The following is a 20657-nucleotide window of genomic DNA, read 5'->3' on the forward strand; positions in this document are numbered from 1 at the left end:
AGAAATGCAGTAAAAATTATTAAATGAAGAAAATACTCACAAAATGCTAGTACATCAAGAATGCACTGTAAAAACTTTCAAATGCTTATTATGTACGAAGATGAGGGAACAGCAAGGGAAAACTCAGTATGAATGATAGATTTTCAGTGCAGTTTTCAGTTATTAGGTATGGTATTTGGAGGAGAGACCAGCATTTAAAGTTGTTTTGACTGCTCCTAGCCGCAAAGTAATAGGTATCTCACAAATCATTCCATATAGGCATATCTTGAATTCTTAGTCCATAAAATAGTATGTGTAAAATTTTGTGCTATATAATCATGTCTGACATTTCATTTATAAAATCGTATGCCAGAATACCAGTTTACAAACTTTTGGAAGGTAAACTTGTTAGAGTATATTATGAAAGGTGTTGCTAACATACCAACTAATAATTATATGGATGTACTTCATTTTTATTTTTTTAAATATAATAATATGGTTTATTACAAGGATACAATGATAATTGTTTAAATAAATAATATATTTAATAGTTACATTTTCAAATAATATTTTAACATAAGTGTAAAAAATAGCCATTTGTAACATACAATCAAAGAAATAGTCACATACAATCAGGATTACTCTATTATTACTATGTGATTAGCGTAAGAAGATAGGATTACTTGCATTTTCTAATGTTAGTTGCTTCTAAGCAGCGTGGATTTTATATTTATGGATGTTATTGGTAAGCATCTTTATTGTGTGGCCTCTAATCAGAAGGAAATTGTGTTGAAAATTTCAGACGGGCTTTGTGAAGTCGTTTTCCAACTGTCCAGAGGCATTTACTGTTGGTTTTGCCAGGGTGGAGCGGGTAATGAGAGCCTTATTTGCACGAAATCTGTTGTTGTGGCCAAGGTTTCATGCAACTGTAGCGTCTTCTCTGAATGCTAAAAAGGTAAATACCTGAGTAGTTCTTCTGAGTGGTTTCAATGCAAACAATTTTCCTATTTTTATACAAAGTATTTTATCAAATCATAGTTTTTAATTTTCCCCCACTATTTATCAGAAAATGGTGTTTATTTATCTATTTATTTACCAAATAAGAGGGATAATGGTGCCAAAACAATTATGTATTCTCAACTACAGAAAATTTTAAAAAGAAAAAATGATTGTGAATTAACTTAAGCAAACAACATTTAGAATTAGTGTGCATGTGATGAAGTTGTGAGTGATCTTATACATCATCTTATTCTGTGCTCATTCTTTAAACAAAACAACACTGGCGAATGTATGCTTACATTTTAGTAATTGGACAGAAGAAGGTTTCCATCTAAATTTGTCTGCATTGTGGAACACAAAAAAATATTTTAAAATACATTTGTTTGAAATGATAAATAAAAAGCAGGAATATTAAACATTAAGGAAGGGGAGTACAAGGAAACAAAAATTTGAAAGTTCAAATATACATTGTGTGGTATCATGATATATGCTTGTCCAAATTCTCGCACACGGTATAGTACTCTTTACACATTTGCCTAGTTAATATAGTTTTATTTTTGAGAATGGATTGAAGGTCTGCTTGCTCCTTTATTGCAATTGTGGGAAGTAAATATTTATGTAGGATAGCCTGGTCTTCACCAAGTGTTGAATATGTTGAAGGAATTCAGTTGTGTCTAAAATGAAAATATTGGTCGTAACGCCTACCTATGAAGCGCCTAATTACTTTCATTATAATTTTCAGCCACTGTTGATTGAACTTCATTTGCAATTAAGCCCATTGATGCAGCAAGTTCAGTGTTCTCTCTTGGACCTCATGAATTTCACTGTGAAGGAGCTTAAACGTATCAATCCAATGGTAAGGCTTCTATCTGCTGCATTTTCTGACTAACATAGAGGCATAAGTTTTGATGATTTTCATTGAATGAACCAATGCAGTTATTAAACATGGGTTTAATTAAATAAGAATTCCTCTTCTCTTACTTGATTGACAATTGTAAGAATAAAAACTGCATGTTTTACCATAGGAGATTTGTGTGATACTCATTGAATATATGTTTTGATTAATCGATGTCAGTGAATATCATGTGTTCATTTATGAGTGCTTTTAAATGTTTCTGTTATTGGCAAGAAGGTTGTAAAAATCTGGAGGGGGCACCACTGGTTTCGAGCGTGGAGTGAAGTGTGGCCGGAATGGGGGTGCTTGGGAAGGACAAGCCATGCCCACTTTGATGACCTAAACATTGACAATCCCATAAGGGTCAATGCTTACTATCTGGTGAAATATTTGGTCATAACTCGCTAATACATTAAAATAAACTATGGAACGCACAATGTAAACATTTTTCTCTTACTTCATTGGTAGGCTTAGCGAAGTTATGACTCAAACATTTTTTCCCAGGGAAAAGTTATCAATCACCACGGTTACGTTCTACAACCAAAAACTGCATGCTGAAAATAAAATTTTACGGGAGTAAATTAGTCTATTATCTGCACTTATACTGGTACTTAATTTTACTATAGCCTACGGAAATCTAAAAATTACAGTAATAAAGTGTGTTTTCAAGGATATCTTCACCAGTAAAGTGGCAAACAGCACAGAGTTTGTATAATCAATAGAAGTATCGCGAATGATGGAAAAAATCCTTTGACAATCACCGGCGAAATACTAATGATTATGGTTGCGTTTTTCACTTAATGTAGTTCATTTTCAGGACAAAACTTAGCCACCTTAAAATATCAGTCAGAGACTAAGTGCAAAAATTGTCAATCCAAGATGGCGTAAGTTTGACCGCGCTAAAAACTCTGAACACTTGCCAGATATTCACAACCTCCTTGGTTATTGATTGTAAAATTTATTGCATCATAATCTCATGGAATGATTTATAATTCATCGTTTTCTTTATCACATCAATTTTATAGATGGATGCAGATGAACTGACTGTAGAAAATGCTGTCTCAAACAACTTTGCTCGGCATGTGAAACTTAATATTGATCCAATATGGCACCAGCTTAGCTTGAAGAGTCGTCAGCTGGTTTCTGACCTTAAGACGCTATCTTTCCTTCAAAGGTAACAGTTTGAAACGTGAAAAGAATTGAATTTTATTTAAAACTACTTTGCAGTTTGAAATTGTTTGGGTTAGTAAGTTGAGAATACCTGTGGCTGTTAATGAGCTGTTCCATCATGGAACAAAAAAGAAAATAAGCACTTCAGCGACCTAAAGAAGCCAGCTGTCGAACAGTTGTCTACACAAATGGACACAACTGACATGTTAATCCTGTAAACCTCTCCGCTGTAGAAAGTAAGCTAATGCTATTGTTATGAGCTTGAAAACACATTTTAGGACATAGTTTGTACATTTTATGTGACTTAACCCATTAGTGCATAAAGTTATTTTTGTCAAATATTTATTTTAAAAGTTATTATTCTGGCTTTTAAGGTTCATTCTAACTAATTTATGCAATTTTTAAATTTTTAAAATCAATAGTTTAAATAATACAGACCGTCCGATATATCGAACGCCATGCACAGGGGGCAGTAGTGTGGTTTGCTAGAGTGCATTCCTGTAGAAGTTTGGCTTAAATTATTTAATAAATGAATACAATAATCATGACAGTGATTTGATGTTAAAAGGCGATACATAAAGAGCATATAAACTAGAAACATTATACATTTTGACACTTTTACATGATATTTGTAGAAAAATTTTGGATGAAGGCCAACGTTGCATTTATTACAAAAGGATTTTGCTTTCCCTTTACAGTCTACTCTTCGTCTTTAGGTAATAATAAATTGTGGCCATAGGTTTAGGCGATCAAATCTAACAGAAGTAATGGGAACATGAGTTTGATTTCCTTGGATAGATGATTTTCAAACATTTTTATCGTAATCAAGGCAAGTGACCTTCGATATTTCAAAAGAGACTTTTTTCTGTTCAGTTATTTTTGGATAAAGAAGCCACGTATTTAGGCTAACTTTAGCCACCACCATTTATTCTGGACCTATATGAAGAAATAAACTGGTCCATTTGATCAACTCCACCCATCCATAGGCTATGAGATGAGTAAACTGTTGGCTGAGATACAGAAATCTTGCTTTTCTTCTCTCTTGACCATCTTTTTGTAGCAACGACGGAAAATGTTTCATAGTTTGTTGCAAAGGTGACGACACAATAATCTTTCACCTGACAAGTTATCATACTTTTAAAGCAATAGGCACTTCTTTCTTCCTTCTTCATCATTAACTTTATCTTGAGAGGACAATTCTCTACTCTATTCTCCTGAATTGTACCACTTGCACATATATTTATAGAAGCAAGGTGCCCAATGAGTTTCACCGAAGTGAATTAGTAATAAAAAATACTCCTATGCTATATCTTTTGGTACATGAGCAGCATTTAAATGGGGTACAACAACATTAGACCACTGCACTTAGACCAAATTGCTGAGGTTTGTGGGCATCTTTACCGGAGTACACTTGAAATGTTAGCACTGGTACATAAGGCCCAATTTTTAAAGCCAAATCAATTGGCTTTCCCTAATACATTGTTTTGCATAATGCTTTCGATAATAGGGTATCATGCTCTCAACAATCGAATAATTTTCTTCCAGGACGCCAAAAAAATGGCAGGCAGTTTCAAAACATCGACAAAAATAGTCTGATTTTGAACAGACGGTCACTTCCTTCACTTTTTGAGCTGTCATTCAAGAGTAAATGTCGTAATATAGTTTCAAATCGGTTACGGCAAATGCTTTCCGGTAAATGCATGGGCACATGATACTCTTTGGACCAATACACACGTTTATTAGGATACTAGCCGACCACCCGGCGTTGCTCGGCAAGGATATAGTACCAGGAGACGGGGAAACTTTAATCTTTGAATTCATGGTCATATTGATCTCTCAATGGGAAAATATGAAAGACCATATGAAGAAACACGATTAGTTGGAATGCACGGTTAAAAGGTCAGCAAGGATCTTCGTAGGCCATTTATCTTAGAACGGTGAAGTTGAGAGAAAAGGCAGTATTGGAACTGGAAGTCATATAAACATTGCAGGGTGAATGGGGATATTATTGTAAGGCGGGAGAGTAAGCAGATGGTGGGGAATGGGTGCTAGGTGGCGCTAAGCGCACTTGCAGGGTTCGGTATTGAGAAAATGGTACTAAGGACGCATGGGACGCAACGAAAAGTAGCACTACGAGGTTTGGGAGCATGAGATGCACCCCTGTGCAGACTTTGGCCACAATCCATGGAGCCGTATGGAAATGGGTAGCGGACAGACAAACAGACATCCTGATTTATTTATAAAATAGATTTAGCTAAGCCTGACATTACCATATCACCGAGGAATACAATAAATTCCTCCTCCAAAGCTAGGTTCACATTTTTATAGTTAGTATATGTGCAACTGAGTCTGCAAATGTAAGGTTGCTTCATTATTCACCTGCAGAGGTGACATTGGGTGTTTGTTTATTTATTGCCAAGGCTGATAATCTTTTTATTGATAGTTACTTACAATATGCTACAACTCCACCGTTAAATAACATTATTTTAATTTTATAATCTTACATGCAATACTAAAACAAAAATTTGAGGTTGTAATATAAGATTAGCCATCTTTAGATTAGTTACCAGTACTGACCCCCGTGCATGGCGTCCGATTTATCGGACGGTCAGTTTTAATTGTTGATAAAAAATACAAAATAGTATACCAAAACTTGAGGACATAGGAAATAAAAAGATCAACCTTTAGAAGAAAACAAAGATGAAATTTATCAACATATTGAGCAAAATACTTCAATTAAAAATAATTTACTTACCCCGAGTAAGTGACTGAAAATTTTTTCAATGCCATGTATCACATAAATGCTTCTCAAGTCGATAAATTCAAGAGGGCAACTAAAATATTAGTGGGGCAGTGAAGACAGACATCCATTTGAACTTAATAAAGTATCACAATGTAGTGCATGTCAACGGGAGCCCAGGAAAAAAATTAAATACGCGCGTCTGATATATCGGACGCTATGCACTAATGGGTTAAAGTAAATTAAAGTTATTTAAAAATACAACTTATCTTCCTCATTCATCCATTTTTTCATAATTTTAAATTTTAAAAATGTTAAAGCTGCTCCCCACATCTCGTGAGTTGATAACATCATTAGAATTTCATTAAGTTGTTCAAAGGAAACTTGCATTAATGAAAGAAATTGCTCACAAGGGTATGGATAGCAAGGAATCACATGGAGATTGTTGCTCAAAGCTATAGAGTAGCTTAGATGTGGTTACTTGCTTGGCAGATGTTCGGTTTAAGGGTTTAGGCCATCGATTTTTGCCAGAAATACATACCTCAAGAAGTGGGCGAAAGATCGATATTTGGAAAAAAATGGATTTCTTTTGTTACAATTAAGTTTTAGTTGATCTCAGTGAGGAAAACATTTTTAATATTTGAGTCATCTTATTGCAATCACCCTTTCTTTATCATTTTTCAGTTGTTCTTATTATGCATGAGTAATTTCTCTCTGTTGGGTTGTACATAATGTGTTAGTTTGAAGTTTTTTATATTGAGTTTCGATCAAAATAAACTCAGATCATCAGATAAGATGAAATAAAATAATTAAAAATTTATCTTTACTTTTTAAACTCTATCACAAGCAAGCGGTAAAAAAAATTGGTGAACGAGCAAATTGAGGGGGCTAAACGTTGCCCTCGAATGTGATGCAGCATATTCAAATGCAATGTGCAAATAAATTCTCAGGAAGAAGAAATATTGCTCTATCGTCTTTATTTTATGAAAGATATGTATATGTAATTGTTATTTCTTTGCATTTTCCTTTGATGTTGTGCATAATGATGCAAGATGGGCCATTATTCTTTATTTCTCAGAGCTTTGACACAGTATGACTGCGTAACATATGAAACACTAGTGACTCCGTTGCGCACGATGGAGTATGCCATGCGATCCTCGGGATGGCCACTCTTGGAAGCTGCTGAAACGTTTTTCGTGTCATCTCGGGCCCGAGTTGATAAGCTTGTCTCTCCATCGAAAGAAGACGGAAGTAAAAAGGCTAAACTGGATAGTGATGTGAAGGAGAACAGACGTAAGTAGATTCCCTTCGTAGTTGAAAAAATTCTGTTTCAATCAATATACTTTTACACTGTTGACTCTTATCGTAAGAGAACCACTTTGCTAAGTATACTTACCAGAGCGGATCCTAATGGAGTCGATAGTTTGATGCATGACTTGGTAAAATTGCTTCATGTTAAATAAAAAACTGTAAATTTCGCCTATGATTTTAATAACAACCAGTTTCGTCGCTGGGCAACATTGTCAGGTGTAAATATTTTTTTTTTTGCACTGGACGATGTTGTACGGGGACGAAACTGGATGTTATTAAAATCATACGTGAAATTTACAAAGTTTTTTATTCATCCTAACAGGGTCGTTCACTAGGATCACAAAGCACAATTTATCAATTGTGTTTAGTAGATGGAAGGAAATGATAAGTTATGACAGTAAGGCCCCCCACGCACTGGTAACTTTTTTAAAGCAACTATGTACATATTTAGTTGCTTTCAGGAAGTTCCAACGAAACACACGGCATTGGCTGTGACCCCACGCACGGGTGACTGTTTAGTTGCCGCAACTAAATAATTGCATCCGGACCTATTCTGAGGGTGAGTAAACTGTTGCCGGCAGGAATAGACCACATGGGTTTTTAGCAACTAAACAGTTGCTTTGAAAAAGTTTCCAGTGCGCGGGGGCCCTAAAAAAGTCTTCCTCATTCAGCCTTAATCTCAGGAGTTTACAATGAAAAAAATGTGAGTTACCATCCCTTTTTTTCATGAGTTGGTGATGTCATTGAAGATTTTAGTTCATTTAACTCATACAGATATACCCGATCCTTGGTGGAAACATTAATCGCTCACTGTAGTGTTAAGAGCAGAACATGTGAGATGGGTGCATGAGGCTGAGGAGTAGCATGGAACATTAATGGAATTGACAGTGTGGTGAGAAAGGTCAAATTCAACTTTTATATGAATTGGCCTTCCTCGTCTCTCTTGCAATTCCATTAATGACCTCACTCACTTTTGCTGATCTGAGGAAGTGTCAGTGCCGTTAATTTTTTGCCTCAAAAGAGATCAAGAATTAGGAAACAGGTGGAAATACTGAAAATTACGGGTCTCTTTATTTTTCAAGCAGTATCTCAATCATCATTAATTAAAAATTGGTGAACGAAGTCATTACCTTTATGTTGCACATCAATCTACATTATAAAAATTATGTACTGTTGCTGCCTCTCAGACCTGGAACAACCTACCTAAATTATTCAAAGAATCCTCATTTTTTTTAAAATATACCCTCCCTTGCTTAAAAAAAATTCTCTTGCATAACTTGCCACTTGAGGTGTACTTACTTACCATTATGTATATTTTTTTGTATTTTTCTTCATCCTTGCTTAATAACTTTTCTTTTTGTACTCATGTCAGTGTCATAATATCATGAATGGGCGTTTCTAACATGGTACAGTGGAACCTCGTTAAAGCGAGTACGGGCTATAGCGACACCCCCGCTATTACGAGAGATAGCCGATGCACCGTCAATTGACCCTATAATAAGCGTGTTAAAAATTCGTTTTTACGAGACCCTTTCGGTGTCGGCTCTCGCGATAGCGAGGGTTTCACCGCCGGAAGACTTTCATCAAGACTCCTTAACCTCTGTAATTGCTAGCGATCTGTTAGAAATGAAGTTAATGGAGTGCTCAGTCTCAAATTTATGTGGTAAACTGTCGTTCGATAAATATAATGATTGACGAAACAATGCTTTGCATGATTTTTATTCAGTGCGGCACTTATAAATTGTTTGAATATTTAGTCGTTGTTTGAGTAAGGAAATTTAGTGATGCAAAAAAGCATCGCCTTTCATCTGAATTTATGCTTACGTTTATCGGATAGATGTTTATCTGTCGCCGCACCACTCCTGTTCCTGTATATCTGTTCGCAACAGGTACATTGGCTATTATTTACTCCACCTCCGGTAAAGCGACAATTCGCTATAGCGAGTGTTTATTAGTGCACCTTGGGGTGTCGTTATATCGAGGTTTCACTGTACATATACATACCGTATTTATCTGAATATAGTCCCCCCTTTGTTTCCAAAAATGCTCGTGGTAAAAGTAAAGGGGGGACTACATTCAAACGCATTTCTTAAAATTTTCCCGAAGCTGAAGCCTCAAAATTAGGGGGGGGGGGGGGAGACTATATTCGGAAATACACGGTATTTTCCATTGGTTATCTTTTTCCAAATTAGTTCATCTTGGTATATAATCTTCTTTATATGTAATAGGATTTCTAAAATGCTTCTTGTACCTCAACTTGATTGAGCTTAAATGCAAAGTCATTAATGGCAATTGATAATATCAAATTAAAACCTGTGAAAAATGTTACTTTTGATAATTTGTCACGGCCATTTTTTTATCTTTCAGGCATTCCTGTTTTGGAACCTAATCCTAAGTGGGAAGCTCTCTCTGAAGCATTGAAAGAAATACGTACATCCCCGAGCTCTGGTGTTGGAGATCCTGAAGTCACTAAAGTTTTGATTCGGGTTGCGGACATGCGAACGAGTCGAGTATTGAAAGAGGTGAGTGGGGCAAAGTGATCTCATTCATGCCATTCCATCAGTATTATTGATTTCACCTATTGTCCCAAACTGGTTTTAATTTTCTGAGCCATTGCCTATGATTTCAAAGCAGTTGAATGTCCCATTCATTCACTCAGCGATTCAACCCAATGTTACATAGCATATATTAAACTATGAATAAGTAAATAAACTTTTCTCGGGTTTCAGCACGGGTAAGATACTCTATTATTTCATATCTTGCCCACCCGGAAAACCGAGAAAAGTTTATTTATTCTGTTTGCCGGGAAAGTGTAAAATCATATATAAATAAGTACTTGTGAATTGAATATGTAATGCCCAATTCTTTCAAAAGCTGCATAACTTCTCATTCACTCACTCACTCAGCGATACAACAATAATGCAGAAGTTAGTTTGGATGGGTGAGTGTAAAGCTTGCCTCAGACTAAGCTGCAGTCATGTGAATCACATTCATGGTAGGTGGGGCCAGTTCCATTCCCTGGTTGACATGGCACTTTGAGGATTTTGTGTTGGCAAGTCCAATTCAAAGCTTCTTCACCTGGGATTTATGAACCCAGGACCCCTCAATTAGCAGCCAAGTACTCTACCCACTTGACTACCGTGCTCCTCCTTTAAGGTCAACAATCCCTTTATTATTATCTATAGAAATATTTCTGGGCTATCTCAAGATAGCCCATGGAGCTTCTTTAAGCTGGTCTTGCATTTCTCTTGGAATTTTAAATGTGGTTTTACTTGTTAATAGTTAGTTAAACAAGATAGCTGTTAGTGAGAGTCGCCTTAATGAAGTCAGTGCAAGCCTCTGCCATCCTTTTTCCTATCTCTCTAATCCCTGGAGTTGAAGGAATAAAAACTTTGCTTTTTCCACGTGGTGATTTATTTTGTCTGACCATAGTTTTGTTACAGTGTAACATTGTCAAGGTGAGGAGCACAGGTACATTGAGCAGTATATATATTGCATTAAAAAATGTAGCGGGAAATTTTCAGGTGCTATTGGTTAGGGGAAGGTGGCGGTTGGGCTTGGTACAAGGGTAAGGCCCAGCGCACACGGTGTGACTGTTTTACAACTACCGTTGCAAACCAGTTGCGCACGCAACTGTTTTGTGACCTCGACAATGTATTGGAGTGGGAAGCCGCACACGGCACGACTGGTTTTTGAAGATCTCAAAACAGTCTGAAACCAGTCACATACAACCGTGGCACCATGGTTGCACTTGCGTTGCCGACTTCAGTTGCACGAGACCACGTGGTGTTTTGGTGGTATTTTGACGGCCGTATAATGTCAATCTCAAAATGAATGATCAGAAACTCGACATGAAGCTCGTTGGAGCAGTAGAGAATCATGAAGGCTAAGCCAAGGGCTAAAAAACAACACATACCGCTCTAAATAAACACTCCACTTATTGCACAATGGACGAAACTGATTTACAACCAGCCCTTTGTCATTACACCCGTGTGTGGTCAGAAGTTTTGTTTCAGTTGTAAACTGTTTGCAGACGCAACTGATTCCCAACTGTGGTCACAAAATAGTCGCTCCGTGTGCACTGGGCCAAAGCGTCACTGTGGATGGGGTGGGCGGAGGGTTGGATGAGTAAGCGAGAAAGTGGAGAAGGGTAAAGGCGGTCGTTAACTAGGTGTGAATCCCTGTGGCTTAAAATTTCCAGCTCTTCCCGGGCGTCTAATCTGCGTCTTATCTAGAGTGGCCGAGCACCAGACGTGTCATCTACAGGGAATGATAACTCGCAGTTTGCTAAACACCTCAGAGACGTAGGCCACAACAGTGACTTCATCCCAACCATTCGTCACTTTTTGAAGAAAGGACGCAGATTAGGCTCTCTAGAAAAGGTGGAAGATAAGTACACGTCAAGATATGTACAAGAGAAATACATCGGCAATAAAACCAAACACCTAGCAAATTGCTGAAAATGTTACACAATTGGGTTGATTATTCATTTACTGAGTAAAATAAATTCTCTCGAAAGACGTTACAAATATTTTTTAACCCTTTTACTGCCCCCGGGCCAATCGGCCTTTATATCGGCCCACGCTGGTTGAGTGAAAACTGCCAGGGGCCGATTTAGCGGCCCAAATTATTTCACTTTTTTTCGTGGTTGTGGCCTTTTCAACGGCTGTAATTTAAGTAAACACCCATAATCTATCTAAGGTTATAATAATATAATACATAAACATATCTTAATAATTGGGAAAAAAACTCCGTATTAAATAAAATTAAGTAGCTGAAAAATTTTAAAATCTGAAATGTTGCTAATACCGGAAAATAGCCTTGGCATTCTTCGCACATCCCACATGAAATGGGCTGGCAGTATAAGGGTTAAGTATGCTAAGCGATGGAATGTTTTTTATTTGATTGGAGGAGTTTGTAAAAGTTTAATTCCCATTTCCTTTGGGCCAACGTTAGATGCTCTGGTCCTATCACTACCTTGATTTTTTGAGATTTGAGTCTCATTCCCTTGGAATTCTGCATTTATAGCAAATTTGGACAGGTGTTGCTGCTTGTAAATTACAGAGTACATTATGTAAATATCAGGTAACGGAAGGATATTTAGTATTGCGAAGATGGGTCTGAATGGGAAGCAATATCGTTTTTTTTTGTGATGATCTTAACCGGTCTTTTTTGTAGTTTGAAAAAATTTCTGCGTGAGTTGGAGATCCCTATTGTATTATTTTGTAAGGCATATGTGAGAAGAAGATAACAAAATATAATATTAACAGGACTTCAAGACTTAACAGAACTGCGTTGAGTTCTCACTAGGTCACATACTGGGCTAAAGTTTACACTCATTTCATAAGGTTCCATATTAGCCACTTCAGCTCTATCAAACTGATACATAATGAGTGTAATTTTTGTTCCTGTTGGGTGATTTTGAAAAAAACTATTTATACTTAGTTCTCCGTATTATTTTTCTCATGTGTAACACTTAAGAATACCGTAGACCCTTGCTTTATAATGGGTTTGTCTTCATTGTTGGATATTTTGAAAATGATTTGTGCTGCATGCTTTTTAAAATTTGTAATTTTGCCAATTTTGTTTTCATTCACTCGGTATGATCGATTATGTGATTTTATACCTTAATTATTTGCAAAACACATTTTATAACCTTGAAACATTTGCCTGAGCTGATGCTCATTAAATGGTTAAATTCCTCATCCGAAAAGAATGCCAATTCAACATACAATGGAATTAGTTCTACTGTCGTTAGATGCCGCTGTAAGGCAAATTGAGGTGAGATTGTGAATTACATTGTGCATGTTAATTTAATATGTGTGTTTGAACAGATAACGTGAACAATTTATAATGTACTCATTGAATCAGATAGGAGCAATTCCTTTTTGTTAAACAGCAAAACTTGTCGCAAAACAAAGTAGCTAATTAACCCTTTCCTGCCGGCACTTACCATAGGAAAACATTTTCCATGCTACGAGTAGCATTAGAATATTTTAAACCTCTCTGTGCAGACCTCTTTTTTGAGGTTGAGTTACCCTAGTATTTTTGTTCCTCAGATTTGGTACAGATAAGGTATTGGAAAAGTAAGGTTTGAAGTGTGTGAAGAATGTTTGTTTCATTTCAGTATTTGACTGTTGGTCCTGAAGTATTGCTAACGAGGCTGTACCATAAGGCAATAAAGGAAAACAAGTTGAGTGGTCCCAAGCATTCGACTGCTGCCGTAACCTTGGATGAAGGGAAGGATAGCAGTGAAATGTTGAAGGAGAGGGCTTCGGAGTTGGAAGTGGAGCAAGTGGTGGAGGAAGAGGATGTCGATGGCGTAGGAAGTGTCAAAGAAGGTGGTGAAAATGCGCAAGAAGAAGTGGACGAATTTAATGGAACTCTTACGTTTACATTGACCCAGCAGAACAGGCTACAGGATGAGGAAATGAGGGAGAAGAGTCCTGATGGCAAAGTGAAGTCTGAAGACGTGAAGGAGAGAGATGTTGAACTAGTCATATTGCCCACCAAAGGAAAGGATCCGTACATTTTGGGTCGGACCCTGGCCAGCCTACAGCCGCACTATGTGATCATTTACGATGCTGATATATCCGCTGTGAGGCAAATTGAGGTAAGATTATTAATTAGATTGTACACATTAATTTAATGAACAGGTAACATGAACAATTTATAATGTACACATTGAATCAGATAGGAATTGTGCGTTTTTTTATAAAGCAAAACGAAGTTGGTGAAAGGTAATACAATACTGAAACTAATCAAGATAATGCAGGTTAGGGCACATTGCTCCTCTTAATACTGTTAAAGTAATGGAAAAGTTGGGAAAAAAGTCTACATCCCTTGGGACTAAGTGTATTAACATCTCTCACATTGCAGTATAATTTAAAGTAAAAAAAAAATATTAGGCATATTGGTGCACTGTAAAATTGCCCTACATTTTATTTACGCATGGCTCCCACAATGATACAAGTGATGATGAATTACTGTTTGCTTAGTACATTAATTGCGTTAATTTTTGTGTTAAGGAGAATAACTTGTGCAGATGTAATACAGAAATTTATCATATGACTTTTTTAATGTATAATTCGTATACATTTGAAATGACTTTAAGATGATATGTTTTGTGCAGTTATCTTTCATTGCATACAAGTTCTATCCATTTATTTTCAGGTGTATCAGGCTTACCATCCAGAGTACCCCCTTCACGTGTACTTCTTGATGTATGCTGGATCTGTGGAGGAACAGGCATATTTAACATCATTGAGGAAAGAGAAAGAATCTTTTGAGCATCTTATTCAGGAAAAAGCGGTGAGAAACCAAATGTTTGAGTGAACTATGTTATGGTTTCATGCAATGAAAACCTCCTAATTAACCCTTTCCTGCCAGCGCCTGCCACAGGAAAATGTTTTCCGTGCAATGCAAACCTCCCTGTGCAGAGCTCTTTTTTGGGGTGGAATTACTGTAGTACTAGTACAGTGGTCCTCGTTTAACGTCACTTACCGTTCCTGAATAATGTGACGATAAACGAAATGACGTTAATGGAAACATAATATCCCATAAGAAACAATGTAAAAAGTGACTATCGGCTCCTCTACCTCACAATTCCTACGCGAAAAAATTTTAGCGTATCATATCTGGGGCATTTTTTACGATGGGAATGCCAAGCTACGGCATAAATACGAGTTCCTGTCTTCATCGACGACAATAGCAGCACTGACGTAAATCCTTCTCCATTTTTGTATCTTCCCGCCTTTGCTTTTCGGCTTCGCTATGGTGGTCGCCCGGGCGAGCGTTGCCTGGGCATCATCATAGCTGAAACATCGTCGCAGTTACAGGAACCAAAATTATTGTGAACACGGCGAAAAAAGTGACGACAAAAACTCCGAGTTCTACAAGGAAAAATTCCTTGAAATCACTTTTTAGGTTCCTAAAAACCATTATGTCAAGTAAAACCTTGCGCACCTATGTAAGAATTCATTTTGCAGAAAATTTGCTAAAACCGTAATCGCAAGTAACAATAAACACACCGTTTTACACTTCGTTTAGACTGACTGTATTACCGCCCACAAAACGAACAACCTGCAACGCCCGCCACTTCGCATTTTTTTCTCGCGCGAAATTTAAAAGCCTTGACGTTATCGCGAAGAGAAGGTGCGATAAACGAATGACGGTCAAAATTTTCGTGACGTTATCGCGAAATGACGTTAAACGGGGTGACGTAGAACAAGGACTCACTGTAGTAGTATTTTCATCCCTCAGGTTTGGGACCCTACTCAACAGGGCACCCAGCCATTACCCCAACCACTGTCAGGGTTCCCACTCAACCGCGAAAACCTTAAAACCGTGAATAAGCCGTGAATTTTGTCGGCCGTGAAAAAACCTGGAAAAAGCCGTGAATTTTACCATGATACCTTAAAAATATCTCAATCTTGATAATTACACTATGACTGACTGATCAAATGTGATATGTTTATTATGTTTAAAGGTCAGGCACGCGCAGACTCTTAGTCTATGCATTTCTCTACACACGAATATTCGAAGTGTAGTAATTGGTCTGTACTACATGACGACACATTGACCGACATTTTCCATTTTAATGGCGGAAGTCTCTTATTTTGTCTAAGCTCTTCAATTTCAGTGATAGCTTGGGATGGACTTGTATTCGAAAAAGGACGAATTAAATAACTTGAATTTGAAACAGACCAGAATGAACCATTTACGAAAACTACCTGATTTGAAACATGAAGTTCATTTCCCACACAAAATGAAGGCACATGCCATATGTTTGGAAAGATGAGCTTGCCATTTGAATTTTTACTTAAGGAAACATTTCTACGGCAAATCGGCTTTCAGTTTATGGCCATAGCTCTCAATGGACTGCGCTCACCTCGTTAGAGTTTATGTGAATAATAAAGTGAAAGTGGAAATAACGTGTTTCAGTAGGTATTTATTTTGTCTTTATGTATTTCAAACCAAGTGCATTATAATTATACGAAATAGATATTTTGATTTATTACATTCTATAAACAATTTAAAATATTTTCCGCGATTTCTCAGAAAGATTGGGTAAGGGAAATTTTGTTACTTTGCGGTAATAACAATATGTGCAAAAAACAATCTCTCGGCGAGGAATTAAAAAAGGACTTCCGGTGCCCAGACGAAAGAAGGTCCTTAGAGCTTTCGCATATTAAAGGAGGCCATGATATTCGGCATCCGGGCAAGAGCGCGGTTGGGTTGGGCCTTTAGTCGGCCCAGAATTTTGCAAACAATAGGTGACGTCATAACAAATATCACTATTTATTACTGCATTTACACGGTGTCTGTCGCGTACGTTAATTTTTAGTTAATATGTGGCTGGTGATTTTATTGTTGGCTTATTAACGGATCGTGAAATTGACGACATTGAGACCGTGAAAACCTGAAAAAAACGGTGAAAACTTGAAGAAAAAAAGGTGAAAACCTGGATATAAACCGTGAATTTAAATATTTAGGTGGAGTGGGAACCCTGACTGGACTAGACCCTCTAACCCTATTGTAGCAGGAGTCCACGGTCAACTTATTGCTTTACCTGTGTTTTTTTAAACCAAATATTACATTTTGCTGCATTTTTTTGAAGCATTGTGCAATTTTAAACAGATTTCTAGCATTAATAACAACAAAGTTAGTGAACACAATGTTCTAAGACTACAAGGCCAGAAGTTGGTTATTTTTTATGCTAAAATTTTGTTTAAAAATTGCTTACGCACTGAACAAAATGAAGAATTCATTTCAAAGTTTAAAAAATTGTAGTATGCAACAAAATATATCATTTAAAAAACCATTGACAATATAACCACTTCCCAACGAATGATCATAAATGAGTGGAAGAGTCGGGCTTAATTGCCGAGGAGTGGCCCTAAGGTCTCACTAAGATGGGTCTCATGCTAGGCCTGAATGCATGCTACAATTGCTACCTCAGCGGTCACTTCCCTTCCCTCGTATCGGCTGGAGCGGGTCGATTTTGTTGAAAAATCCACGACAGCTATACCAGACGTCAGGTCTTCCAGGTATGAAAATGCCCGTCGACTCCACCCAATTTTCAGCTTGAAAGGGTCAAAAGACTCATTGCTTTCTATATCAAAGGTCACGATAGATGGTCATTTTTGAACTGGAACCTACAAAAAATGCTATATCAGTTTCTGGAGAAGCTTGAAGGAGCAATGAGTGAATCTGGTGTTTCATCAAAATCTCAGTTCCTCTCTTCAGTTGTTTACTTCCAACTGTATGAGAAATAGAAATTTGTGAAAGCTTCTATGGCATTTATGCTATTTTCCTTTTGGCCTTTTCTTAGGATACCATTATTATTATTACTATTATTACCATGGTGTAAGTCCTTCATGAGCCACTAAGTTTCTCCAGTGATGCAGCTGGTATCTTCAGGTCCAAAGGGGGCTGAATATAAGCCACTAGTCTCAGATGAATCCACCCTTAACAGAGGAATTGGGTGAGGGAAGTGATTGCGAAGGGAAGTAAATGGTGATCTTATGTACTTAACAATATTTCAGCAGGTGGAATATGTATTCCGGTCACTTTGTGCGCAGGAATACATATTTGACCTGATCCTTGTCACCTTCTGATGCTCATCTTAGAGCTAATTTATCCTGGAATGTGGAAGCCATCCGTTTTCCTAGTGCTTTTCTGTGTACATCTACTGACAGCTATACCCCTTTTCTGAACTGACAGCAGCTGACCTTGAGCGTGCTCGAAACCCACCCACTCTTCTAGCCAATCACAGAAGAGCGACAGTAGAAAGTGTGTAGGAGCCCACAGTCTCTCTCTGAACTCCATGCAGTGCAGATCACTCTCCAGCTAGCAGTGTTGCCAAATCGAATCCGTGGAGACCGCACAGCATTCGTTCTAGAATCTTCCGCCGCCCCCAAAAGCACCGTTATTCCCAAGGCTGGCAAAGCCCGTCGGCCGGATGGAGGGGAGCGGAGCGGAAAAGGGATGGAGGGGAAGGGAGAGTTGGAAGGGGTAGCGCTTCTCAGTCGCTACTTGCTATTTTCCACCCAGCCGCCATTAGGTATAGTTCAAAGGGTATAGTTATCCTTAGCAGGGTCTCTCCAGCCTTCTGAAGAATCACTGGTTGTTGACCAAGAAGCCTTAGTTTGGGTCCCTGAAGCCCTTACAAAAGATCTTATTTGGTTGCATGTATGCGTGAGTGTGCGTGTTTGTAAGTGAGTTTGGATATTCCGGTTGAGAGGCTGGGGTTCGATCCCTGCGATGAAACTCTTCCATTCCGGCACACCATTACAATGATTCATTTTCACAAGGTGGATGAGCATTGAGAAATCTTATGTGCCCATTTATGTAGTTTTATTCGGTTGTAAATTTTTATTATTTTTTTAATTATTGCCACAACAGCGAAAACAGCACTACTTGGCCTTTATATCGGGGTTTTCATAACATTTAACCATTAAACGCAGACAAACATCCATGGGACGCAGATAGGGGCAACCTACCCAGACAGGACTCAAACCCTCGACCTTTGTTTTGGCTGGCAAGGACTTTACTCCGCCGCCACCAAAAACAGAAAATTGTTTCAAAATTCTCTCAGTGACTTTACTTCGCTGCCTCCAAGGTCAACAGTTTCATTCCATATAATTTTTACCTTTCCGATGCTTCATTTTTTTTTACAGACCATGGTGGTTCCTGAGGAGAGGGAGGGTAGGGTAGAGGATGTTTCCAATCCTGAATTGGACAGAGACTTGGGGAAAAGTGCTTTGGAAGCTTGTGGAATTGGAGACAAGGGCGGTCCATCTGGTCGAATGGGTGGCGGGAGGGTAGAAGCTAACGCTGATCCAAATAAAAGAAGTAAGGTGATTGTGGACATGAGAGAATTCTCGAGTGAACTGCCATCTATCATCCACCGTCGGGGAATGGATGTGGAACCTGTGACCTTGCAGGTAAATTTGATTCTTATTACAGTGTTGGTTGGTACATTCCTTTTTAGCATGTTTTCCTCAACACGGTGATTTCTCTCGGTCCTAGTACCATCTGAGCAAAATACAGTACATAGATGAAACTAAATACAGTGTATTCCGCTTAATGGGTCCACTGGTTACTTGGGGCAGCCGCTTTATTGGGCCATGAGTCTGCGAAATAGACTATACTTGCGACGAAATTAAAATTTTTTGTTTCCAGAATGCTTTTTTTTTATATTTTCCTCCTTTAATTTACTTTTATTTATTACAAATTTTCCTATTCTTGCCCTATTTTGAAATCTCTTGTTGTTATAGTACCCGCAAGAGGATAGGACTTTTCTTTAATAGGACTAACAATAAGTAAAAGACATTCATTCAGTGTCGCCGGAGGCTGTGAAAAATATTTTCAACTAAATTGTTATAATTCTTAAAAAAGATAATAATTTAACTAAACTCGCTGATTTATTAATGGGAGTAATGGTTTAATAAACTTAGGATGCATTATAAACATTCTTTAGTCCTTTTTCTATCATTTCAAAGTTTTTTATGCCCATATACGAGAGAGTTCGCCTAATTGGGGCAGCCGCTTAATTGGGGCAAAATGCACAAGTCCCAATGTGTCCCAATTAACCGGAATCTACTGTATTTGGTTAGTACATTTTAAATAGTGGTGCTTTCCTGGGTAGTGCGCTCAATAACTTGCCATGAAGCAACCAGCAAGTCATTTCCTAGTATCTTCTGAAGGTGTTTAAACCTTTGAATTCATAAGTTATCTTATTATTATCAGCTATTGCCCTTCTTAATATCATCTCAGAAAACTCAAGAATTTGATGGAGAAAAAAAGCTTTTTTTGGCCCACCCTAAAGCACATAGCATTAGATGATGATTAAATTATTACTTTGCATGTTAGCACTCCCTGTTTGAGAAAATATTGATACATAGTGTTTTCATCTTGCACAGGTGCAAAATTAAAAAGTAATTGTAATCCTAATGATTTCTTTTTCATAGAGTTATTTGGAATGTAATTAATTATAAACTTAACAGGGTAGGTAATTGTAATTGAGCATGATTACATTTTTACAATACTTTTCCCATTACTATGTACATAGTTTGATACCTGCACCCACGAGACAATAGGGTGGTTTCCTATTATTTTTTATTGCCTAAATCGAAAGATTATTACTCCTGGAGTACATATTTCACGCTTTTAGATTTTTTAATGAAGATATTTATTTTTCGCGATTAAATGAAAAGTGAAAATTTTCACGCGCGCGAAAATGTGATGGCTAAGTATGAATGCTGGGAAAACCCCGTGTGACGTCATTCTGGTTCGATTATTAAGACATGTTTCCCTGAGCTCTGTGCCTCATGCATGAATTGGTAATCTCAGACAATGTAAAACTCCTATCTATGTACTCGTATAGATACTAGGTCCCTGTGACGTCACGTGGAGTGGCATCGCATGGGCGCCAATATGGCCTTTTTCAAATACGGTTAAAATTGACCATAGCCATTCGTCTGAACTGGGATTTCTGAAAACAAATAATTTGTATATTATGAATACACTAATTGTGGGTAACGAATAGCAATCAATGCA

General features: G+C 37.5%; 1 protein-coding gene across 1 annotated transcript in view; it reads left to right on the forward strand.

The window, feature by feature from the left end:
* The window catches only part of LOC124167147 (DNA repair endonuclease XPF), a 30825-nt gene that overhangs the window by 1779 nt on the left and 8389 nt on the right, over positions 1-20657 (forward strand). Inside the window, exons 4-11 of the mRNA XM_046544951.1 lie at positions 782-934; positions 1721-1834; positions 2899-3047; positions 6862-7076; positions 9462-9616; positions 13222-13707; positions 14268-14405; positions 18776-19042. Coding sequence (XP_046400907.1) covers positions 782-934; positions 1721-1834; positions 2899-3047; positions 6862-7076; positions 9462-9616; positions 13222-13707; positions 14268-14405; positions 18776-19042 — 1677 coding nt within the window. The remainder of the gene's footprint in view (positions 1-781; positions 935-1720; positions 1835-2898; positions 3048-6861; positions 7077-9461; positions 9617-13221; positions 13708-14267; positions 14406-18775; positions 19043-20657) is intronic.

This window comes from Ischnura elegans, chromosome 10, assembly GCF_921293095.1.
Source record: "Ischnura elegans chromosome 10, ioIscEleg1.1, whole genome shotgun sequence".
In the NCBI taxonomy this organism is placed as follows: Eukaryota; Metazoa; Arthropoda; class Insecta; order Odonata; family Coenagrionidae; genus Ischnura; species Ischnura elegans.